Below are 26431 nucleotides of genomic sequence, written 5' to 3'. Positions count from 1 at the left end.
CTGGAGGGAAGCTGGGCGGGGGCGGGGGCGGGGGTCGGAGCCGCGCGAGGGCGCATGCTCAGTCCCCGCATCTGTTCCTCCATCCAGTGCCGCAGCCGGAAAACCGCAGCGGCGGCGGCGGCGGCTGAGAGGGAACGACTCAGCGGGCTGCAGAAAGAGGGGCAGGAAAAAATTACAAGGACATAACTGATAAGACAGGAACTGAGAGCTTGGGATTCGCGGCCTCTCCCAGGCCACCACCTTCGCCGTCAGCAAGGGAGGAAGACCCGGGAGACGGCAGCGGCGACGGCGGCAGGGGAAGGAGACGGCGACGGGAGGGAGCGCAGAGGAGGGGACGGGTCGGCGGCGGCCTGCGAGCCGCAGTGATTTTGACGTTTTCCGCTGCTGCGTCTCCCGCGGGCCGCAGCCGGGCTGCGCTGGGTGGGCCAACTCGCCCTGTGCTTCCCCCTCGTCCCGCTCGTCCCTCCGCCCACCCGGGGCCTGAGGGGTCTCCCCGCTCCGAGGGAAGGGGAGAGGGAGGCGAGGGCGTGCGGGCATCGCGATGGCGGGGACATTTTCCACAACGTGATTGTTGAAGGTTTCCCCCACCCCCCCTCCCTTAAAATTCCGGGCCCTTCCAGCCTCCACCCTCCCCCAAGCCCGTGTGACTAAACCGAGACAAAGGGGAGGCGGCCTCGCTCACACGCGGGCTCGCGGGGCGGGTGGCTCGGAGGGGCGCGGGCGCGGGGCGGACCTCGCGCGGACGGACGGACGGACGGACGGACGGAGACGGCGCCGCCACATTCCTATGCCCGGGAGCGGCGGCGGCGGCGGCGGCTCCCGCGGGAGGCGGCAGGCGCGCGGCGCGGACAGCTGAGCTTCTCCCCCGTCGGCGCCCGGGCGGACGTCGCCCGGGCCCCGATGGTTTGAACTGCTTCTCCCTCCCGACCCCCGTGGCGCCGAGGCCACGCCATGTGAAGGTTAGGGCCGGGACATCCCGAGGAGCCGCCGTGAAAGATGGGGGATGCTGCAGACCCCAGGGAGATGAGAAAGACGTTCATTGTTCCAGCCATCAAGCCCTTTGACCACTATGATTTCTCCAGGGCCAAAATCGCCTGCAATCTGGCCTGGCTGGTGGCCAAAGCCTTTGGGACAGGTTAGTGGTGTCACCCCTTCCCTCCCCTCTTCCTCCTGATGTGGTCCACATCCCGGTTTTTGTTCCTGATTCTCGAATCCCTCTCCGTGCCTGTCTTCTCGTACAGGTTCATGGAGATGATGGGAGGCTAGAAAGAGAAAGAAAGGAGAAATACGGAAAGCAGGTTTGGTCTTCAATGAAGGGCACGTGAATGGTCAGGTGGGATTTGGCCAGATTCCTTTTATTGGATGGCAAAATGTTCCCCACCACCACCCAGTGAGCAATTTTATGTTTTTACATAGAGTGGTTTTAATTTGTGGTATTTTCTTCATTGTGCTGCATACATTTCTGTCTCAGTCATAATTGTGATTACACCACCAAGAAATCTGACTTGGTTTCTTTATTATTGCGAGAGGGTGTATAGTGCATAGTACTGTATTGATTTTGACATTTGTAATGATGGCTGCTATTCAGGCTCCGTCGGATGTAAGGTGGCCTGTGTCGAGTGCAGTATTAATTTTTGTTGTCATTCTTTAAGGCTGTATCAGCCTTCTGCACACATGTTAAGTTCTTACTAAATCAATTATTTAAAACCAGTGTTCAGTTTGCTGACTGTAGGGTGCTGTTTTCATTTCCTATTGTCAGTGAGGCATATTCTTTTTTCCAAATGTATTTTGGCTTCATAAATTAAAAGAAACAGAAACTCCCTACTTTGGGAATTTTTTTAATAGAGGAGTTTTTTGAAGGCAAGTGCTGTTGACGCAGAAATTGTGTAGTACAGTAGCAGTTAAACACTCCCTCCATAACCCAGTCTTTGCAAAATAACAGGAAAAGGGCCTCCCGTTGTGATTCTTTAGTGTTGCTTTAGGAGCCCATGTTGTGAAATGCTTAAAAAATTAGAGAGTTGCTTTTCATTGGAAGATGCTTCTGTAATTTGGTAACTTTTAAGAGTAATTTTACAAGATTTCTATTCCCTAGTTAGTGAATTTTAGATACATGAAATATTTGTTGAAAAGTTCCGTAGTACTCACAAGTTTCCACATGTTAAATATAGGGTTTTTTAGGGGGGTGGTGACTAATTTCCTATTTTAGTACTATGTAATGTTTTGGTAAATGGTTTAGTTCAGTTTTATTGCTTAAACTTACACACAACTGAGTATCTTCAGGACTTACACACCCTACTTAAATAGCAGATTAATCTCAGTGTTTGGAAAATTATTTGAATTTGTTTTGGGGGAAGCTTCCCATTGGTGTGATTTTATGTTTATGGCAGCCTTAATTTTACTTGAATTTTCATGCTTTGATATTAAACTGGCATCAGGAATAAATATAATACATCCTTTTCAACTAATTTATATTTTAAACATCTCTTTGAAATTAAATGTCTAGTGTAACTCATAGGAAGAAACACAAACTGTTACTGCCTTTATATAAAAACATTCTGGCACCACTGATAGAAGCAGTGAGAATAATAGATGTATGTTGGTTTTAACTTAAGCAGCACACTGAAGCTAGTATCTATTTGGATGGCAAATGAAGGCTATTTAAGTGCTTAGAAAACATGGAAAGAGGGAAATTTACATAGTTACCTATGTGGAAAGATAGTATGTATGAAGTGGAAGGCAAAGGGAATAAGAGAAATATTTTCTTTCCATCTGGAATTGAGAGGATGCTTATAGGATACAGATGTCAAAATTTTGCCGTGCATACACAAAAGCTTCCAACTAGAAAATGGCCTACTTTCTGGATATGTGTCAGCCAGGTTGGTGGATTCTAGACCACTTGAACACACTGAACACACTTGAAGAAGAAAGGAAATGAAGGAAATCTAGTATCAGTGGAATCTGATGTCTGCCGCTGGATGCTTTGCATTAAGTTGTACATTGGGGATTCAAAACAGCTCTCTGATGTAGGTAGTGTGTTCCCCATTTAAAAAACAGGAGGAAGTCAGTACATAGAGAGGTTAACTTTACTACTATCACAGTGTTAGTAAGTGGCAGAAATGAGTTTTGATTTGAGGTCTGACTCCAAAGGGTAATAAGATATTGGTGGAGGTGGAACACTCCTGTTAGATACCCAGCACTCTACTTCATTTATTCCTGCAGCAACCCTGTAGATACTGTTCTCATTTTGCAGATAAGGTAACTGGCTCACAGATTAATTTGCACAAGATTAAACATCTGGCAAGTGATGTATTCTGCATGTCTGACTCTGAAGTCTTTGCTTATTACTCCATATCATTCTGCAGAGTAACCGTTTTATCTGCAAGTGTGAAAAATGTGCACATAGTACATATTGAAGTATAGTATTTTTTTCTTTAAAAATTGTGCAAATCTTAATTCATTTTCTGATAGATGATATTGTTGGCTATTACATTTGCCTTGGCAGCAGTTGGAATGGATGAAATGACCATATTCAAATGGGATGACAAACAAGTTTAGAAGACCTTAAGTGACTTAGTAACAATATATTAATACATTATTAAGAATGTTATGTTTGTCCGTTTTGTTTATTCTTTATCAACAGTCTTTCAAAACATAAATTTATATGGAATGACTAGAAAAAAATTAGGGTGGCTGGGCGCGGTGGCTCAAGCCTGTAATCCCAGCACTTTGGGAGGCTGAGACGGGCGGATCATGAGGTCAGGAGATCGAGACCATCCTGGCTAACACGGTGAAACCCCGTCTCTACTAAAAAATACAAAAATACTAGCCGGGCGAGGTGGCGGGTGCCTGTAGTCCCAGCTGCTTGGGAGGTTGAGGCAGGAGAATGGCGTGAACCCGGGAGGCGGAGCTTGCAGTGAGCTGAGATCCGGCCACTGCACTCCAGCCTGGGTGACAGAGCAAGACTCCGTCAAAAAAAAAAAAAAAAAAAAGAAAAAAATTAGGAATTTTTTAAATGTAAATATTCTTTATTTGCTGCCGATACTCTTATGCAGGAGAGGTTAATAGATAGCATTTTTCAAAGGTATTACCTAATTATATTCAGTTATTCAAAACATTAACCCAGCTTTCAAGTATGATTTACTAAAATCACTCCTTTAACAATGACTTACAGGGTCTTCAGGCACTGATTTGGTGTTTTCTGTTAGAAACTTTCTAACTTTTGATGTACTGAAAAACTAGTCAAGTTTATAACCATATGTTGTAAAAGTCATTTAAAATCATAGCTAGAAATAAATTGTGAGCATAGAACAAAGTAATTGAACTTAAAAAAAAAAAAAAAAAAAAACCCCACAAAACACTGATGTTGTAATACCTAGAAAGCAGATATGGAATATTTACTTAATTTGAAGTCTTAGGAGCCTTGAATAATTTTCTTCTCTTTACAGTAGTATTACAAAAGTATTACAAATAGTCCAAATTTTAAGAGTTTAATTTGTGGAAGAATGCAGGTACGGGTTTGATTAAATGAAGAATAAGTTTTTATAGATGAATTTGAAACAGTAAATAGATAATCCAAATTGCAAAGGAGGAAGTAGTTCAACTATTTGTGCCTTTTCTATATTTGAAGAGCTTAACCCATTTAAGCAAAGATTTTACAGAATTTTCTTTAAATGTTCTGTTCCCTTAAATCCTTTGGGGGAAATGGTAGGTGCAAAACCTCTTGTGACACTTTCAAGGCCCACTTCCTAGTGTCAGTTTATCACTTCAATCTTCTCGACTATTATTTTCCTTTGTATCCCATTTAGTTTAGTGATATAAAATATTTCCTGTTATAAATATACCTTGTTACATTTCTTTGTCTATGTTAACAGATCTTGCTGTCAAAGTCCTATATAAGGTCTGACTCCTGTGCATATATGAAGATTGTTGAGAGCAGTAGGTAGCATTGTGGTTAAGAAGGACCCGTAGCAGAGGGACCAGTTTGGGACATTATTGCAGGAGTCTGGGCAAAAGATGAGGTCCTTTCTCTTTGACTTTGTAGTCAATAGAATAATTTACTAATAAGAAAAAAAAAAAAATTCATGAGGTCTTGAAGTAAGGGGGGGTATGATAATGAAGCTGCTAATATAGGCTGGGCATGGTGGCTCATGCCTGTAATCCCAGCACTTTGGGAGACCAAGGCGGGTGGATCACCTGAGGTCAGGAGTTCGAGACCAGCGTGACCAACATGGTGAAACCCCATCTCTACTAGAAATACAAAAATCAGCTGGGCGTGGTGGCAAGTGCTTGTAATCCCAGCTACTCGGGAGGCTGAGGCAAGATAGTCACTTGAACCCGGGAAGTGGAGGTTGCAGTGAGCCGAGATCGTGCCATTGTATTCCAGCCTGGGCAACAGAGCGAGACTCTGTCTCAAAAAAAAAATAATAATAATAAATAAAGCTGCTAATATTTACTGAGCTCCTACACTGTGTGTCAAGCACTTTATACATACTGTATCATTTAAATCCTTATGACAGCCTTTTGAGGTGGAACAGTTACTTATTCCAGTTTTACTGATGAGGAAAGTGAGGCCCAGGGGCTTAGGAACTCTTCCAGAGTTACCCAACTAATGGAGCTGGGGTCTGAACCCAGGGAATTTGACTTGAGCCTGTACTTGTAACTACTGTTCTCTATGGGTAGAAGTCAAAAAATGGAAATGAGGCAAATGATAGAAAAAACGTTGCAGATATTTAATCTCTAGTATTTCGAAGTGACCGGGTACATGGGAAATGGTTTGAATGAAAAGGGAATGTGTAAGAGGACGGGGTCACCTGAGGTTTTAAGAAGAATGAGGTACCTGAGATTTTGAGATTTGTTGACTGACAAGCTGAACTGTGATGCCATTGACAGAGAAAAAGTGTAGTAACACTGAAGCCCTGGAAGGAGAAAGTTTCAAGGAGAATGGTCTGATTCAACAGTGTCAAATCCTGTGTGTTTAAGCTATGCGTTTCTTTTAAGAGTTTATGCTTTAGTAGGGGAGGTATGATAAACGTATAACCACAGTAGAGTTCAGAAGTAAGGTAAGAGCCGTACAATTGGAAATATGACATTCAGAGGGAGACTGGTGGTGGTAGGATGCAGTGGGGTGGCAGGGGAGAGGCCATTTCCAGCAATCAGTGGTCTGTGAAGGAAGACCTCTCTAGTGGAGGTGGTATTTAAGCTATAGGCTGAATGGAAAGTAGGCATGGTAGATGGAGGAAATGGTTTGTATGTAGGCATGGAGTTGTGAAACTCAGGTAGTGCTAATGAAACAACAGAGACCAGATTGATTGGATGAGGTTTATGTAATGAAGCAGTGAGACAGCCAGCTTGAAAGACAGACAGACAGAATTATGTGAAGGGTGAGGTGAAGGAATTTGGTATTTATTTAGTAGTTAAATTATCCTAAGCACATTAGATTAAAAAAAAAGAAAAAATACTATTACATGTATTAAACATGTACTTTGTGCTAATTATTATTCTAAGCATTTTATATGCATTTATTTTAATTTGGAGAATGAACCTATTAAGTAGATATTATTTTATTTCTTCTAAGACTCTAAAACAGGATTTCTCAACTGCAGAACTATTGGCCAGATAATTCTTTGTTGTTGGGGGCTGTCCTGTGCATTCTAGGATTTTAGCAATATCTGTGGCCTGTATCCACCTGATGCCAGTAGTGTTCCCTATCTCTACCCCTACTCCTACCCCAGCTGTGACAACCCAGAATGTCCCCAGACATCTCCAGATGTCTCCTGGGGAACAAAAGGAGCCCAGGTTGAGAATCACTGCTATCAATATTATAAGACAACTATTGTGATCTAAAAAGGGTTTTTTTGTACATTGAAGTACAAATGAATTATAAGACATACTGATTTCACAAATATTCAATTTGAAAATAAGAATTTAGGAAATACATGATTGTTCACCCTTTTTAAAATAAACAATGAGACAGATTTAGAGGAGTTAACTAACTTGCCCTTGATCATACAACTTGTAAGAGGTGGAAACAAAATTAGAGTCTAAGCCTTTGTGATATTGAAATTTGTATCTTAACCTCTGAGTTATAGTCTTCCTGGATTTTTAGTAGAGACGGGGCTTTGCCATGTTGGCCTGGCTGATCTCGAACTTTGGGGTCAAGTGATCTGCCTGCCTCGGCCTCCCAATGTACTGGGATTACAGGCGTGAGCCTTCGTGCCTGGTTGATGATGATATTAAAATAGACTGTTGACCATGTAAACTTATTTCTAATTTACATGTTTTATAGAATTTTGTCTCACAACAGATTTTGAAACAGCAGAAATATTTTCTACTACCTACCCTTTAAAAAAATAGATGTTATAGGTTCTTGAAAATTTATTAACAGTTAAAAAGGTTTTTAAAATAGGTATACAGGTACAGATTCAAAACTCAAAGGTATAAAAGAGTAGATCTTGTGAGAAGTCTTCTTCCCACCTGGACCCTGAGCCAGTCAGTTTGTTTTAAGCAAGATGAAATCATCAGAAGATTTGTTTTTAGAAAATCTCTTGGAATACACTTAAAAATGGTTAAAATAGTGAAGTTTATGTAATGTATATTTTACCACAATTTTTAAAAAGATGTCTTGGAAACAGTAGAAAATGAATTGGAGGAGGGCCAAGAGTTGTGAAGGAGGAAACCAGTTGGGAAGTTATTATGGTTCAGGTGAGAGATGATGGCGTCTTGAATGTGGATGGTAGTGGTGGATATGGAAAGAAGTGGATGAATGTAAAGGATAAGGCTTGGTGATTGATTGGATATGTTGAAGAAAAGATGAGATTTTGGGAAGTGTTAAGACTGATTCTATTTTGTGAGAAAGGGAACAATGGAAGAGGGCCAGTGTGTGTGTTTAAGAGAGAAGGGGGAAAGAACCATATTGAGTTTGAGGAACATATAAAATGGTGGTGTGTGCATTAGGCCTGTGGAAATTCATGTATGGAGCTTAGAAGACCTCAGGGATGAGAGTTATAGGTGGTAATTAAAATTTAAAAAGTAGGTGACTACCACTCACTAGTCACAATTTTTTTTTTTTTTTTTTTTTTTTTTTATGAGACCGAGTCTCGCCCTGTCGCCCAGGCTGGAGTGCGGTGATGTGATCTCGGCTCACTGCAAGCTCCGCCTCCCGGGTTCACGCCATTCTCCTGCCTCAGCCTCCCAAGTAGCTGGGACTACAGGTGCCCGCCACCACGCCCGGCTAATTTTTTGTATTTTTATTAGAGACGGGGTTTCACCGTGTTAGCCAGGATGGTCTCGATCTCCTGACCTCATGATGCGCCCCCCTTGGCCACCCAAAGTGCTGGGATTACAAGCGGACCACTAGGCCCGGTCTAGTTCCTTTTTTTTTTTATTAGAGATAAGGTCTCACTGTCATCCAGGCCGAGTGCAGTCATGTGATCATAGCTCATTGCAGCTTCAAATTTCTGGGCTCAGGTGATCCTCCTGCCTCAGCCTTTTGAGTAGCTGGACTACATGCCTGGTTAATTTTTTTGAAAATATTTTGTAGAGAGGAAGTCTCACTAGGTTGCCCAAGCTGGTCTTGAACTCCTGGATTCAAGCACTCTTCCTGCCTTGGCTTCCCAAAGTGTTGGGATTACATGTGTGAGCCACCCCACCCAGCTGACTGCCAGTCACTTTGAGGGATAGTATGGAGAAAGAAGGGACCCAAGACAGGCGAGCCAGCAAAGGCGCTAGGCATAGGGTAATTAGAAAGAAAACCGGAGAATGTGGAGGCTCAGAAGACTAGGGAAGAGAACACTGAGGATGAAGGAATATGAGGTGTAGATGAGAAAGATTAATCGAGGACTCTCAAAAAGATCCATTAGATTTAGCAACAAGGAAGTTATTGGTGATTTTGCTGAGAACATTTTGAGGGGAATGTAGAGACAGAAGCATGACTAGGTTTAAAGTAAATGGGAGATTGTATCAGTTATGCTGTCCTCACTTGTAGTAACAAAAAATCCACCTCAAATTGCATTTGTACATTGTACAAATAGTAAAGAGGATTTATTGTTTCTGAAAAAGTCCTCAAGTGGGATGGGCTTTGGTTTTGATTTGATCAGGGCTGTAGCTTCATTTCTCTGTGATTCTTTTAGCTGTGCCCTTGTTCATGTGTGGATTTCATTCTTAGGCTGTCTAGTCTCATGGTAGAAAATGGCTGTAGCAGTTCTATGTACCACACCATTCGGAGCTCTTCTCTAATCACTGAAAGTTCTATACTCTTGTCTTGCTTTTTTCTTTCTCTTCAAACAGAAGGATTGATTATAGAAAATCTCAAATATATACAACAACAATAATCTTTCATGTATCCATCATCCAGCCCCTGCCATCATCAACTTATGGCCAATCTTGATTCATCTCTAAACACTCCCCACCACTGCCAATTATTTGAAACAAATTGCAAACATCGTGTCATCCCATCTATACATATATCAGTATATATTTCTGTAAGTCCACTCCCTTTTTAAAATGTAATCATGGCACAGCCATCACAGCACTGTTGTAATCATAGGATTCCATATCATCAAATCAATATGAAGATTTCTGATTGTCTCATCAGTATTTTTATTTTTAAATTTATTTTATTATTATTTTTTTGAGACGAGTCTCACTCTGTTGCCCAGGCTGGAGTGCAGTGGCAATCTCGGCTCACTACCAGCTCCGCCTCCCGGGTTCCCACCATTCTCCTGCCTCAGCCTCCCGAGTAGCTGGGACTATAGGCACCGGCCACCACACCTGGCTCATTTTTTGTATTTTTAGTAGAGACGGGGTTTCACCGTGTTAGCCAGGATGGTCTAGATCTCCTGACCTCATGATCCGCCCACTTTGGCCTCCCAAAATGCTGGGATTACTGGTATGAGCCACCGTGTCCGGCCAAACATTTTTTATTTTTATTTTACAGTTTTATTTGTTCTAGTCAGGATCCATCTAAAGGCCATACTTTGCAACTGGTTGATGTCTCTTTACATTGTTGTGTTTTTTTTTCTTTTTTTTTTTTTCAAGTATATATGACCAGAAGATTTTTTTTTTTCTTTTTTTTTTTTTTTTTTTTTTTGAGACGGAGTCTTGCTCTGTCACCCAGGCTGGAGTGCAGTGGCCGGATCTCAGCTCACTGCAAGCTCCTCCTCTCGGGTTCACGCCATTCTCCTGCCTCAGCCTCCCGAGTAGCTGGGACTACAGGCACCCGCCACTTCGCCCAGCTAGTTTTTTGTATTTTTTAGTAGAGACGGGGTTTCACCGTGTTAGCCAGGATGGTCTCGATCTCCTGACCTCGTGATCCGCCCGTCTCGGCCTCCCAAAGTGCTGGGATTACAGGCTTGAGCCACCGCGCCTGGCCTGATTTTTTTTTTTTTCTTAATGTATAGGCTCCCATCTCATTTTATCTGCCTTGCAATTTATTTGTTGGATAAACCAGAGTATTTGTCCTATAAAGTTTCCTACAGTTTGGAACTCCATGATATTAATAAGTTTCTCTTTGTCCTCTGTATTCGTTATAAATTGATAGTTAGATCTAGAGGATTGAATGCATTCAGGTTTGATTTTTTTTTTTTTTTTTTTATAGGTGATGTGTACTTCTACCACGAGATACTTAATGTCTAGTTTTCTCTCTGTCATGACTTCTGTATTTATTAGCTGGAATGCTGTTTTAAAAATAAATTTCCCTTTATTATTTGATTACCCTGAGTGCTGTGTGGGAAATTACCTTGATCCAATGGTAGCCTCTAAGTACATGCCATACAAAACTAGCCTAGAAGTCACAGAACAGAAAGCTCACAGAACAACTTAAAATGCCCAAACTCTGTGATTTGTTAAATCAGTTTTTAGAGAGAAGCAAGAGGAAAGAGATAGGATGAGATAAAACACTTAGGATAGGGTGCAAACAGGGAGGAAGGACCACACTACCTGAATCCTGCAGTATATACATTTCATATGTCCTCTCTCTACTACATTAGCCTTCTCTGCTGATAGTGTGGTCACCAGGACCAGAACTGAGGTTTGAACAAAGAGGCCCACAGAGACACAGGCCAGTGCCACACACTTGCTCTATTAGACATGGGACAAGGAAGCCTGCCACAGCTGTAGCTTGCCATAAGCCTGATGATAGCCATGGGCTTTGTTTCTTGGGCAGAGGACACATGGGCCAGACTGCTCATCACCAATGGGTAGCTGAATTAAGGACTCATGAATATTGTGCTCATGTGTTCATTGACTCTTGTTGTTTAGTGTCATGCATATTTACTATGTCATGAATATTTAGTACTTAGTATATTTAGTGTATCATGAATATTTAATACATAGGTGCCTCATAAATATTAGGTATCTTGTTTTTTCCACCCCTTTCTATGTTTAATGTATGTGTGCTATTAACTGCTTACCTTTATTTAACAAATTCTGTCAATTATATGTTAACAAACTTTTAAAACTAGCTTCTTATCTATACTTAAAATATCTTCGAACATTTCATCTACATTTTACATGCGTATTCATCTTTATTTATAATAGAATTGAATAGTCTCAAAAGTAAAATTTTATTACATTGAGGTACAGGGACAGCAGGATAAATGCTATATTCTTTCTCTTTATGAGGGGGAAATTGGACCAGACAGAATGGATCACTGGCCCCTGAGAATCTGAAAGGGGGTAAAGAATAGGGAGAACATTCCAGAGAATGTGAAAAGGCTCTGGAGTGGAAGAGAGCATGGTTTCCAGGAACTGAATGTGACTGGCAGGGATAAGATCATTCCATTCTTGTAGGCCAGAGGAAGGATTTTAATCCTTAGAGAAGTGAGAATTCATTGGAAACCCTTGGGGATGGGGGTGGTATGCGTGACATGACCAAATTTGCTTATGGGAAATAAGCAAATTCTGGCTATAGTAGAGAATGGTTTGGAGCGGGGAGCAGAGTGAATGTGGGAAGACACAATTCGGAGTAAATGTAGTAATTAAGATAAAAAGTGCTGGTCGCCTGAACTAGGGAGAACCAGAACCTGGAGTCTTGAGATTGTGAGAAGGGGAAGACTTTAGACTGGATTCTGTAATGGATTTTATTTATGGGTTGAAGGAGAGGGAGGCATTAACGATGACTCCTAGGTTTCTGACTTGTTCAGCTTGATGGATTGTGGTGTACTTTATTGATGTAAGGAACACTGAAAGATCATCAAGTGTAGGATAAAAGATTGGTTTGGGGCATTTTGAAGTTTTGTAACTTTTTCAACATAATTTCAAATGTGTAAGAATAGTATAAAGAATTCCCAAATACCCTTTATCCAGATTTACCAATTGTTAATGTTTTGTCCCATTTGTTTTATTATTCTCTCTCATTCCTTCCTACCTCCCACACAAATGCGTGTGTGTGTGTGTGTGTGTGTGTGTGTGTGTGTGTGTGTGTGTGTGTGTGTGTGGAGAGAGAGAGAGAGAGAGAGAGAGAAAGAGAAAGAGATACGCGTTTTTTTTTTTTTTTTTTCTTGAGACAGAGTTTTGCTCTTGTTGCCCAGGCTGCAGTGCGATGGCGCAATCTCGGCTCACTGCAAACTCTGCCTCCCAGGTTCAAGTGATTCTCCTGCCTCAGCCTCCCAAGTAGCTGGGATTACAGGCACCTGACACCACACCCAGCTAATTTTTTTTGTATTTTTAGTAGAGATGGGGTTTCATGATGTTGGTCAGGTGGTCCACCTGCCTCGGCCTCCCAAAATGCTGGAATTGCAGGCATGAGCCACTGCACCTGGCCTTTTTTTTTTTTTTGAGACAGCGTTTTGCTCTGTTACCAGGATGGAATGCAGTGGCACGATCTTGGCTCACTGCAACCTCCAACTCCCGGGGTCAAGGGATTCTCATGCCTCAGCCACCCAAGTAGCTGGGATTACTGGCATGTGCCACCATCCCCAGCTAATTTTTGTGTTTTTAGTAGAGAGGGTTTCACCATGTTGGCCAGGCTGATCTCGAACTCCTGACCTCAGGTGATCTGCCTCCCTTGGCCTCCCAGAGTGCTGGGATTGTAGGCATGAGCCGCCGTGCCCAGCAATGTATATATAACGTGTGTGTCTGCACATATATATAGTATATAAATATATATAATATTTCTGAACCATTTAAGAATGTGTTAGGAGATATTGTACCCCACACTCCTTCAGTGTGTATCTCCTAAAATGAAGGATAGTTCCTGAACATAAGCTTATTTAAAAATTGGAAAATTTAACCTTGATGTGATATTATTATCTGATTCACAGCCCATATTCAGATTTGCCAATTATTTTGAAATTCATTATTGCTATTTTATTTCCCAATTCAGGATCATGCTTCACATTTCGTTGTGATGTCTCCTAAGTCTCCTTTAACCTGGAATAGTTCTTCACTCTGCCTTTGTCTTTCATGATATTAACACTTTTGAAGATGGAACACCAGCCTGGTCGTGGTGACTCACCCCTGTAATCCCAGCACTTTGGAAGGCTGAGGTGGGCTTATCACTTGAGGTCAGGAGTTCGAGACCACCCTGGCCAACATGGTGAAACCCTATCTCTATGAAAAAATACAAAAAATTAGCCAGTGGTGTGTGCCTGTAGTCCCAGTTACTTGGTCTTGCTTGTGGTCCCAGCTACTCCGTAGGCTGAGGCAGGAGAATTGCTTGAACCTGGGAGGTGGAGGTTACAGTGAGCTGGCATTGTGCTACTGCACTCCAGCCTGGGCAATAGAGGCAAAACTCCGTCTCAAAAAACAAACAAACAAAGATAGAGCACCCTTAGCTGTGTGCTGGCTGGGTATCAAGCCCCTTCCTTAGGCATGGTCTTAGCTCTTGGCTAACTTTTGCCTTGTGTGTCTGGTATAAGCAGCCAGTTCTCTGCAGGAGCTGACTGGGTGCCTCCTTCTGTGTATTCCTCTTCTCTACTCTGGAGTGTTGCGCCCTGATTTAGCAGATGTCCCCCTCCACCCTTGGTCCAAATGACTGGGACAATGATGAGATACTTACACGGGTGCTGGTATTGGTAGGAATACCTAGACAGTAGGAAAAAAACAAATTACACAAGAGTCCTGCCCTCAGACAAGAGCTGATGGAGACTAGGAACTGGAGACCATCTCCTAAACTCCTACTACTTCTGCCCTCTGGTGCACCCTATCTTTTGGCTTTCTTCCCTCTTTCCTACTTCCCTTCTTCCCTCGCTTCCATTCACTCTTCCCTGCTCCTCTCTGGCAGACCCACCCCTGTACTCCTCTTGCTTGTCACTGCCATTACCACGACCACCAGTTGTCTCTCTGTCAGCAGATGTGCGCTGTTGCCTCTCTGCACAGCACCATCCCTGCATTCCACAGGAGACTTGAGCAGGGGTGCCTGAGAGGTACCCAGAGACAAATCACTTGGCAGCCAGGCAGCCCCAGAGCAAAGATATGCAGACAGATGAAAGTCTCCTTACCCCCACTTCTTCCAAGATCAGAACAGCTTGACGTACTCCCTCATACACAGTGATGCCAGGAAGGCAGGGGAGGCGTGGGAAGTCTTCCTTCCCAGTACCTGCAAAATGTCTGAGCATTATGTTGATTTTTTTCGTTTATTAAAATGTACTTTTATAAAAACAATAGGCCTGTTATTTTATAGAATGTCTCTAAATTTGGATTTGTTTAAGGTTTCTTTATTCAAATTTGATAAGGTTCAAGTTATAGAAGCCTGGTAGACTACTGCAGAAGAGATGTTGTATTCTCAGTAAATCATATCAGGGGACACATAATGTTTGTTCCAGTATAGGTGATGTTAACTTTGATCACCTGGTTAAAGTGGTATCTGCCAGTTTTCTCCATTATAAAATTATTTTCCACTTTAAATTAGTAAGTAATTTATAGGGAGGTAATTCAAAATATCCTGTTCATTAAACTGTTACCCACCATTTTAGAATCCAATAATGATCTTGCTCGAACCGATTATTGCTGTTGATTACTATCCTTTCTTCCATTTATTTATTGATATTATACCACAAGAAATAGCTTCTTTTTTTTTTTTTTTTTTGAGATGAAGTCTGGCTCTGTAGCCCAGGCTGGAGTGCAGTGACGCAATCTCCGCTCAGTGCAAGCCCTGCCTCCCGGGTTCACACCATTCTCCTGCCTCAGCCTCCCGAGTAGCTGGGACTACAGGCACCCACCACCATGCCCGGCTAATTTTTTGTATATTTAATAGAGACAGTGTTTCACTGTGTTAGCCAGGATGGTCTCGATCTCCTGACATTGTGATCTGCCCGCCTTGGCCTCCCAAAGTGCTGGAATTACAGGCATGAGCCACCGCGCCAGGCCGAAAGAGCTTCTTTTTTAATGTGTTATTTATTTGTGTCAGGATAGACTCATTGATGCATGTTTTATTCAGTGGGTTATAATTCTTTATTATGTATTCTGATGTTTACATTTTACCAGTTTTAGCCAATGGCATCCCCTTCCATCTGGATCCTATGTTCTTTTGACATGGCTCCATTATTTGTTAGCATTTCCTTACTTTCTGGCATATACACAAAATAAAGATGTTCAAAGCATATCTTGTACTTTCCCTGCTCCAGGCCTGGAAACATTTCTTCAAGGAACCCTGTTGCTTTTGGTGGGAAAGGTATTAGAAACCAAGATATAGCTGCTAGGCTTATTGCTAACAGTGTTACTTAGTAGACAGATAGCAAACACACACATATACATAGTGTATAGCTAAATTTATTTCTTTTGCTATCCATGTTTATATAAAGAAATATGTATCTGAAACATCATGTATTTATACTGACACTTCCCATTTCAACCAGCACCACAGAGTTCATTCTAGTCTTTCCTTTTTCCATATTTGTAACTCCCCTGGTCACTGAGAAATCTGGCTCCCATTTTGAGTTAGGTTTCTTGGTGACATCCAAGTGAAGAGCTGAGTAGGCTGATGACTTATAAAGATCTGGAGCTCAGAAGTGGTGCTTTGGCCTCATAGGGTAATGGGAGGAGTGGAGGTGGTAATTTAAGCTCAGGAATGCTCTACCACACTTACCATGTTGTTTGGTAATAATGTAGAGGGGAGGGAGCTAACTTTTAATTGGTACCTTCTTGGAAGGCAAGGCTCTATGTGCAGGTACTATACAGTCTTTGGTAAATATTTGAGTGCGTGCTGTGTTTCAGACACAGTTCCAGGTACTAGTGACACAGAACAGATAAGTATCTTGCTCTCCTTGAGGTAACTTAAAGTGAGAGGAAGTAGAAATAAAATATTATGGGATAGTAATAGTTGTTATCTAGAGAATTAAACTACAGTGAGTGATTGGGTGGTCATGGAAAGGGTGTTGAGGAAGTTACATTTAACTGAGATCTGAATGGAAAGAGCCAACCATTCGGTTAAGGGGAGGAACATTAGAGGCAGAAGGCCTCTAGTGCACGGGCCAAAAGGTCTGAACCTGGCATACTCTAGCAACAGGAAGAGTTGGGTGTTTGGAACATAGTGGCCTGGGGAAAGTGGAGGAAGTTGAGGTCAGAGTAGGAGTAGGCAGCACATTTGTGGAATATGGAGAAACTAAAACTCAGAGAAGTTACTGAACTCAAGATCCCATCAAGTAAATGGCTGGGCTGGGCATGGTGGCTGGTGCCTGTAATCCCAGCACTTTGGGAGGCCAAGGCGGGCAAATCATCTGAGGTCAGGAGTCCAAGATCAGTCTAGCCAACATAGTGAAACCCCATCTCTACTAAAAATACAAAAAATAGCTGGGTGTGGTGGCACATACCTGTAGTCCTAGCTACTCGGGAGGCTGAGGCACAAAAATTGCCCGAACCCAGGAGGTGGAGGTTGCAGTGAGTCGAGATCGTGTCACTGCACTCTAGCCTGGGCGACAGAGTGAGACTCTTTCTCAAAAAAAAAAAAAAAAAAAGTAAGTGGTAAAATTAGGACTCCACCGATTCTTTTAAAATCTAAAGCCTATACTTTCTCAAAGCCCAAATTTTTACCAAATTTCAGAATGAATGTAGGTAGTGAATGTAGGTAAACTGAAAACATACTTGGTTTTGAGAGGGATTGCTATCACAGAAATTAAGTGTGGCCCAGAGAAAACTAAAGTTTCTCAAAGCATGTACAAGGAGTAAATAATGATTACTAGCGCAGAATCAGGTAGTAAACTTGAGGGGGAAATTTGAAACCTGGGAGGACTTTCAGGAAAAGGCTAGTGACTAGAATTTTTTTTTTAATAACATTTTTTTTATTCATCAAATCTTTCCTTACCATGTACCAGGCACTGAGTTAGGCCCTAGTGATTCTTATCATGGTAAATAAGGCAGACATGATCCTTGCCCTTTGGTCATGTATTGGAGTATTCATATCAGTACATGCTTGTCAACAGTGGGTTTAAACTTTTTTTTTTGCGCCATTTTGATAACTTTCTTTGATACTTTGATAAGTATCTTGCTCTCCTTGAGGTAACTTAAAGTGAGAGGAAGTAGAAATAAAATATTATTTTATGTACTTTGTATTATTTTAAGTACTATGAAGTTTTAAATGTTATTGATCATCTTTATGTCTTTTGGTTAATTTCAAGTTCAGAGTCCGTGGCTTACTTTTAATTGGAGTTCTTTGAAACTTAGAAGTTCTATAATAGTAATTACTTTAGAAACTATCTTTAGATTTGGAAAATAAGGTGATATGCCTATGATTTAGTGTGATGATATTTCTGAAATGTACTTCCCTCCTGTTTCCTGCCCCTTTATTGCTTTAAATAAATCTGTGTCACTTGCTGGAATGTGGATGCAACTGGTAGCTAACCCAGTTTTATAGAAAATTGCCTTGAGCAATACTGTCTCTATTCCCTCTACCTGTACCTCAGGCATTTCAGGTGGATGTCAATTTCAAAACTTAGGTCTAGTCAGGATTTACAGTAACATGATTAAGTTATGTTCTGCTTAAGTCGTGGTGTACAAAAAAAACTCATCTCGTATCCTTTGCAGTTCTAGCAGTGGTATTTCACTCAGCCGTTCTGTCAGTATTAATTTATTACTTTTTGTGTTCTGGAGGTTAGGGAGAGAGTGAAACCTCTTATCTTTGATTTTGCTGTTTATTTTCTAATATACTGTTTCAGTTAATTTTTTTTTTGAGACGGAGTTGTGCACTGTTGCCCAGATTGGAGTGCAGTAGCACAATCTCGGCTCACTGCAAGTTCCGCCTCCTGGGTTCACGCCATTGTCCTGCCTCAGCCTCCCGAGTAGCTGGGACTACAGGCACGAGCCACCACGCCTGGCTAATTTTTTTGTACTTTACTTAGTAGAGACGGGGCTTCACTGTGTTAGCCAGGATGATCTCAATCTCCTGACCTCGTGATCTGCCCGCCTCGGCCTCCCAAAGTGCTGGGATTACAGGCGTGAGCCACTGTGCCTGGCCAGTTAATTATTTTTAACGTGGTACAATTCCAAACTTGAAAAATAGTCTTGTACCATTGGTAAAATGATAGACACTTTTGAAGTTTTCTCTTAAGTATATTTAGCTCTTGAAGACTTGTTTTTAAAATGACCTATTTTATATTCAGTATGAAGTTTTACATTCTCTTGAGGGCTGAAAAATTTGTTTTTGTTGTATTCTTGAAACAGTCTTTGATTGGCTATGGATCCTTTCCCTTTTCCTTGCATTGGGGTCTTTTTAAAACTTATACTTTCACAACTTAGGTTAGTGGGTATGTTAAATGGAAGCAACCCCTGGACTCTTGTCTTCCACCTTCCACCCTTGTGATCTTGGCACATCATTATTATGTTTGAGCCTGTTTAGCAAGATGGTATAGAGCTATAATTCTGTACTTATCAGCTATGTGCCCCTGGGCAAGATATCCTTTCTTGAGTTCCTTATCTGTAAAATAGGGTAAGAGGGTTGTCAGGATTAAATGACAGAATGCATGTTTAGGACTGTGTCTGACACGATGTTATAAAGGTCATCTATGAAAATGGATGTAAAGGCAGTAAATAAGTGCTAGGTGGATATGTAGGTATGATAGATAAATTTGTAATCCTGATAATGAGCATTTACTTTTCACAGCTAATATTTAAATGCCAAATAACCTATATTAGCCATTTTTTATTGATACAGGAAATAAGAATCCATTATTTATACATTGTATAATAGTTATCTTAAAATCAAATAATTTTCCTTTTACAGCTGTTCTACTAATAGTTTCTGTTTATTTCCTATAATACTAAAATGTGAATACCAGCACTATATTCTGCAATTTAAAACGGAGCTTCACCATCATGCTGAGGCAGCTATATTAAGTTTAAGGCTGGCTCACTGCTGGGTAATGCAGCTATGAAGAAAGGAAAGTGTTTTCAATTATTAAATGAGGATGATATTTTTAGATGTCACCAGAATCCCAAATTGATACATCCACTGTTGACCTCCTTCCAGAGTCCTATATCTCCAGCTGCTTATTGGATATTTCCACTTGGATATTTTTGCTATTGTTTCAAACTCAATGTCTAAAACTGAGTTTTCGATCTTGCTTTTAGAATTGGTGCTGCCTCTGATTTTCATTTTCCTGTTAGTGATATTACTGTTTCCCTCGTAGTGTAGGCTTGATTATTCTTGATTTCCATCTTGACCCTCTCTCTTTGCTTTATTCCTGGGTACTTTTTGTTTGTCTTTAGCAGTTAGTCTCTTATGTCCTGTTCTTTCTGTTTTCACTACTGCTTTTCAACTTCATTTCCTTATATCTATATGGTAGTTTTTTATCTCTGATTTTTATAGCCATCAATGTTAAATACCAGATTGTTCTAAAACGTCAGTCTTAATGTGACACTGTCCTGTAAAACTGTCAGCACCTCCTTGTTAGGTAATATACAAAGGCCTCATGTTTAAAAGATGAATATTTCTTTCAAGTCCTCATCACCAACCTCTCCCATTCCAGCTCTGCCTCTTACTGCTTTCCCACATGAACTCTTCTCTCCACCCAGATTGTTCAATTTGGTGTCTCTTCACATCTTTTTTTCCCTACTCTTTCTCTCCTCTCTCTCTTTATGTTTAGAAAGGCTTTTTTTTTTTTTTTTCTGACTAATATTCTGCTTTTTCCTGCTATTCTATTTTTTTTTTTTTTTTTGAGATGGAGTTTCGCTCTTGTTGCCCAAGCTGGAGTGCAATGGCGCAAACTGGGCTCACTGCAACCTTTGCCTCGCAGGTTCAAGCGATTCTACTGTCTCAGCCTCCCAAGTAGCTGGGATTACAGGCGCCTGCCATCATGCCTAGCTAATTTTGTATTTTTAGTAGAGAGGGGTTTCATCAAATTGGTCAGGCAGGTCTGGAACTCCTGACCTCAGGTGATCTGCCCGCTTTGGCCTCCCAAAGTGCTGGGATTTACAGGTGTGAGCCACCGTGCCCCGCCTATTCTATTTTTTTTTTTTTTTTTTTGAGACGGAGTCTCGCTCTGGCACCCAGGCTGGAGTGCAGCAGCACGATCTCCGCTCACTGCAATCTCCACCTCCCGGGTTCACGCCATTCTCCTGCCTCAGCCTCCCGAGTAGCTGGGCCTACAGGTGCCCACCACAACGCCCGGCTAATTTTTTGTATTTTTAGTAGAGACAGGGTTTCACTGTGTTAGCCACGATGGTCTCGATCTCCTGACCTCAGGTAATCTGCCCGCCTCGGCCTCCCAAAGTGCTGGGATTACAGGCGTGAGCCACCGCGCCCGGCCTCAACTTTTTTAAAGATGAAGTTTTGTCCCCCGCACTGTGATGCTCCCACTTCTGAACTCATAAGTACTTAATTGTTTATTTCTTTCATTTGGTGCTTAATAATTTCCTGCTTAGTATTGTCTCTAATTTCTGAATTGCTTAACTCTACCTCTCTGTCTGTTTAGAGTTTTGTAAATTACTGGCTCCTTGAGGATGAGGGTTATTTCTGATTCCTTGAATTCCTTTGAACCATGCTGGTATAGAAAATGAACACGCAATAATTATTACAATATTGTGTGAAGATATTTTTCTAAATAGTAGGAACTTTAAAAAAACTTTAAATTGCTAAGGAGTATATTAATGCTTTGTAAACAAATTTTTCTTTCTTTCTTTTTTTTTTTTTTTTTTTTTTTGAGACAGAGTCTCGCTCTGTCACCCAGGCTGGATGCAGTGGCGTGATCTCGGCTCACTGCAACCTCTGCCTCCTGGGTTCAAGCGATTCTCCTGCCTCAGCCTCCTGAGTAGCTGGGATTACAGGCGCCCGCCACCACACCTGGCTAATTTTTTTATTTTTAGTAGAGATGGGGTTTCACCGTGTTAGCCAGGATGGTCTCGATCTCTTGACCTCGTGATCCGCCCGCCTCGGCCTCCCAAAGTGCTGGGATTACAGGCGTGAGCCACTGTGCCTGGCTACAGATTTTTCAAAGTACCGGTTTTGGTTAGTACTGTGGCATTATTGCGCTTATATTAAAGCTGCCTGTTCAGGAAACAGTTAAGATCAGTGATGGGATGGCTGGCTTCAGAACCTCACTTTCTACGGAGAAGGCAAGTGAGGAACTGGCTAGGTCTCAAGACAGAGCTATGAGGTTCTATAATTGTAGCTCCATGTTAACCTCTAACTCAGAAGCCCCACCTCTGGAGGACGTACCTCATCCTTGTCCTGCTTCAATGAGAGGCATAGAGCCCAGGTAAGAAATGGAGAGAAGGAGGAAGAGATGCAGGGTAGATTAGGCAAGAAAATTTGTAAAATAATGAGAAGTATTTTGTTTCTCTTGTTTTGGTAATTTTGCTGCCGTCAAATACAAATGCTTTTGCTTAAGTTGATTTGGGAGCAGATATTGGGAGAGTGGGAATAGACATTGGAAGAGTGGGACTTGGCATTCTTAAAGGGTTGTGGTTAGCAGGAAAGAGAAACTTTGGAGGAGATTTTGGTTTCCTTCCCATCTCCCATTTCTAAACTACTACTTATATTTTAGTCAAACTTGTGAGTTGGGTGTCCAGGAAGTCTTTTTCAGGTAGGATGGGGAGTGGTCGGTCAGTGGTAATGTGACGATATCAGTGTTTTACTAGTGTAAGGGATTTTTAAGAGTAGCTCTCTCCTAAACAATAGCTATAATTCTTTCTCAGTAGTGTCAGCAAGCTAAGCACTAAGGGAGAGATGGCAGGGGTCTTGAGGCAAAGAGATAGAATAAGTTAGGCAGTCTCTATTCTGCAGCTCATTAGCTGTAAAACTTTGGGCAAATGATTTTGTATTCTCAGGTGGCAAGGACTAGCAGTCTCCTGAAATACCTATTGTGGTGCATTTCCATGTTGAACGCTTGCCTGTGAGGAGTGTCATTGAAATTAGGTTTTAGGAATCTTATAGTTCATTCTGTAGATTTGACTATGAATGTGGGAATACTTTCCCAAGAGCCACTAGACTTAGAAAACTTTTCTCCTTGTCTTGTAGTCCCTTTTTGGAATATACTCAGAAAATATCTTCTGTAAAGGAAATTTGTATCTTTTTCTCATTCCAGGTTATATGTCAAGGTCTAATGAATCATCTTTTCAGTTAAAGGGTTATTATTATATTTTTAGAGGGAATCTTAAATTCTGTGACATAATAATTATTAAATAAATTCTGTTTCTTTTATAAAAATCTTGTAAGAGAATTTTTTCCATTAATCTTTATAGAAAATGTGCCAGAGGAACTTCGAGAACCATTTTACACAGATCAGTATGACCAGGAACACATCAAACCACCTGTTGTTAATTTGCTTCTGTCGGCTGAACTATACTGTCGTGCTGGGAGTCTCATTCTCAAGAGTGATGCTGCAAAACCCCTTTTGGGCCATGATGCTGTAATCCAGGCTTTAGCACAGAAAGGTCTTTATGTCACTGACCAGGAAAAATTGGTAACTGAACGAGATCTCCACAAGAAACCCATACAGATGGTGAGTCTTTATATACCCAAGATTATTTTAAGTTTGAAGTGTGTACTTTTGAGTGTGAATGATACACTGTAAAACAGAGGGAAATGTTTTGAAATTGGATTGTGTTTTTGCCTAGAGTTTAAAAATCATCTTTTTCTTAACCTTGTTTCCAAATGAAGGAAGATTTTAACTATTTTGGAATGTTTGGTGCCATCTAATACCTCAGAGAAACAACTACATAATTTCCAACTATCTTAATGTAATTTTAATTGAAAAATTTTATTTTTTCCATCGTAGAGACTAGCTAGAAGAGATGGAAAATGCATCCTTGACTTTATCATTAGAAAAGAGTTGAGATTAATAAGTACTCATTTATGGCCGGGCAAGGTGGCCCATGTCTGTAATCCCAGCACTTTGGGAGGCCAAGGCGGGCAGATCATCTGAGGTCGGGAGTTCGAGACCAGCCTGACTAACATGGAGAAACCCTGTCTCTACTAAAAATACAAAATTAGCCGGGCATGGTGGCAAATGCCTGTAATCCCAGTTACTTGGGAGGCTGAGGCAGGAGAAAGGCTTGAACCCGGGAGGTGGAGGTTACAGTGAGCTGAGATCGCACTATTGCACTCCAGCCTAACAAGAGTGAAACTCTGTCTCAAAAAAAAAGCTGATTTACGTACTTGAATAACTTCTTGGTAGATTTCTGCATATCAGATATTTTCGTTTATTTAATAGCTTTGAACTCATTCTTGTAGAAAACACACAGGTGGCCTCTAAGCTGGCCTGGGACAATCACGCAGGAACTCTCTCATAGGCAGTCTCAGGAGACATAAATCTAAATGTTTAAGTTCATTGTATGCTGGTTCAGTCCATTGTACTGCTTTAGCTTGAGTTTCACAAAATGTGGACATCATCAAGAATAGTATTAGAAAGAAAAGTGGTTTTTCCATACTCGATTAAATCATGTCGTAATTTAATCAAAGAGTAGTAGTTTTGCTTGGGAGGAAGGTAAGGGGTATATGTAGAAAAGTGTATTATAAAATTTATGAAATTACGAAATTTAGGAAGAATGAACAAAAAAATTCGTTTATAAAATTTATTACTAAATGAGGTGATGACCTGTTTTGTTTTCTGCTTTTTTTCCTTCTTTAAAGTAACTCTTTTAATATTTCTAAGTAATGGAAAATAATGTATTGATTAATTTAGTTAATGAAATTTAGTTATAGATTTACAGTACAGTTATTAACAATAACTCGCATGTGGATTATCCAGTATGAAATTGTCATCTTTCATTGATAGCTCCAAAATCACCTTATAGTTACCCTCTGACTTTGGCATACCTGCTTTGCATACATATCATATGTTAACAGTTTGCCTATGCCAGGGACAAGCAGAATCTACTTTGGTGTCCTTATCAGTGTCTCATATTCATCTCCCCCAGAATCACTCCCCTAGTTGGATGCTCCAGCTTCTGATTACTTCTGCTTCCATTGTTTGAAGGCCAGGTGGATAGTTAGAAAGCACATCCATGACTTTCTGAAGCAGCATTTGCTTAGTTGCTCTTCTTTCAGATACAGATATATATGTCATAGATAACCTACTTATCCTTAGAGTGTCTATTTTAGATCCTCTAATAAGAATGAAACAAACTTAACATGTTTTCTACATTTTTTTTTTCCAGTGTAGTTTGTATGTGTGAAATACTTGGACAATTAATTATAAAATAAGGGATTTGGTAGACTGCTGATTGTGTTACTCAGGTTTCTTTCACACTTTATTGATCCTGCTGATAGCTTTGAATGTATTTTAATAGTATTTAAGGAATGTAGTGTAAATGACATAGAATCTTTTTTTTTGGTCTTAGATGGAGTCTCACTCTGTTGACCAGGCTGGAGTGCAGTGGCGCGATCTCTGCTCACAGCAACCTCCGCCTTCTGGGTTCAAGCAATTCTTGTGTCTCAGCCTCCTAAGTAGCTGAGATTACAGTTGTGCATCACCATGTCCAGCTAATTTTTGTGTTTTTAGTAGAGATTGGGTTTCACCATGTTGGCCAGGCTGGTCTTGAACCCCTGACTTCAAGTGATCCTCCCACCTCAGCCTCCCAATGTACTGGGATTACAGGTGCACAGCATGGCCAACATAGAGGTTTTTTTTTTTTCTTCTTTTGAGACGGAGTCTCGCTCTGTCACCCAGGCTGGAGTGCAGTGGCGTGATCTCGGCTCACTGCAGGCTCCGCCTCCAGGGTTCACGCCATTCTCCTGCCTCAGCCTCCCAAGTAGCTGGGACTACAGGCACCCGCCGCCACGCCCGGCTAATTTTTTGCATTTTTATTAGAGACGGGGTTTCACCATGTTAGCCAGGATGGTCTCAATCTCCTGACCTCGTGATCCACCCGCTTCGGCCTCCCAAAGTACTGGGATTACAGGTGTGAGCCACTACGCCTGGCCCTAACATAGAATTTTTATCTCTGGTTCTAGCTTCTATTTGTGGATTGTTAGAACTTGAGAACTTGAGGCTGGGCGTGGTGGCTCACGCCTGTAATCCCATCTCTTTGGGAGGCAAAGACTGGTGTATCACCTGAGGTCAGGAGTTCGAGACTAGCCTGGCTAACATGGCGAAACCCTGTGTCTGCTGAAAATACAAAAATTAGCTGGGCGTGGTAGTGCGTGCCTGTAGTACCAGTTACTTGGGAGGCTGAGGCAGGAGAATCTCTTGAACCTGGGAGGTGGAAGTTGTAGGGAGCTGAGATTCCGCTACTGCACTCCAGACGGGGTGACAGAGTGAGGCTTTGTCTCAAAAACAAACCAACCAAAGAACTTGAGAACTTCATATTTGCCCTACATCATCTTAACCCTTTGCAGTGTCACATTTACTAACCTGTGTTTTAATTGTATACTTTCAACTTTTATCACAATTTGATTTAAAGTTTTCCAGTTGCTGTGGCATTTTGATTGATGATATTTAATATAACTATTTTCCTGAAACCTGGATGAGAAAATTTCTCAGATTACTAGTAAAAAGTTGTTCCTTAAGAAACTATTTTTTTGGCCAGGCGTGGTGGCTCACGCCTGTAATCCCAGCACTTTGGGAGGCCAAGGTGGGTGGATCACGAGGTCAGGAGTTTGAGACCAGCCTTGCCAACATGGCAAAACCCCGTCTCTACTAAAAATACAAAAATTAGCCAGGTGTGGTGGCGGGCACCTGTAACCCCAGCTACTTGGGAGGCTGAGGCAGGAGAATCGCTTGAACCTGGGAGGCGGAGGTTGCAGTGAGCTGAGATCGTGCCACTGTACTCCAGCCTGGGTGACAAGAGCAAGACTCCATCTCAAAAAAAAAAAAAAAGAAAGAAACTTTTTTTAAAGAGTAAAGTAAGAGTTAATTTAAATTATCAGTTTTTTTTCCTGCTTTTTGGGAAGTATCATGAAAAATAGTGTGTTTAATTGTACTGAATATATTGCCCCCGCTCTTCTACTTCTAAATTATCTTAAATTTGGGATATTTTATTTCTGTATGCCAGCCTTTTGGGGGAAAAAAAGAGTGTGGTGGTAGCAAAAGTATCATCCTAATTTTTCAAGAAACAATGT

At 41.4% G+C, this 26431-nt stretch overlaps 1 protein-coding gene across 5 annotated transcripts in view; it reads left to right on the top strand.

The window, feature by feature from the left end:
* Window positions 1–751: 751 nt before the first annotated feature.
* The window catches only part of CAMSAP2 (calmodulin regulated spectrin associated protein family member 2), a 116311-nt gene continuing 90631 nt past the window's right edge, over window positions 752–26431 (top strand). For 3 of the 5 annotated variants that reach the window (XM_003893333.5, XM_003893335.5, XM_003893334.5), the window contains exons 1-2: window positions 752–1135; window positions 22612–22871. In XM_003893333.5, coding sequence (XP_003893382.2) covers window positions 997–1135; window positions 22612–22871 — 399 coding nt within the window. In that variant the 5' untranslated portion in view covers window positions 752–996. The remainder of the gene's footprint in view (window positions 1136–22611; window positions 22872–26431) is intronic. The other 2 variants (XM_009190484.4, XM_009190491.4) reach the window with 2 other exon arrangements.

This window comes from Papio anubis, chromosome 1, assembly GCF_008728515.1.
Source record: "Papio anubis isolate 15944 chromosome 1, Panubis1.0, whole genome shotgun sequence".
NCBI lineage: Eukaryota > Metazoa > Chordata > Mammalia > Primates > Cercopithecidae > Papio > Papio anubis.
Note: the sequence above shows the minus strand (reverse complement) of the source record. Positions and strands in the feature narration are given on the sequence as shown.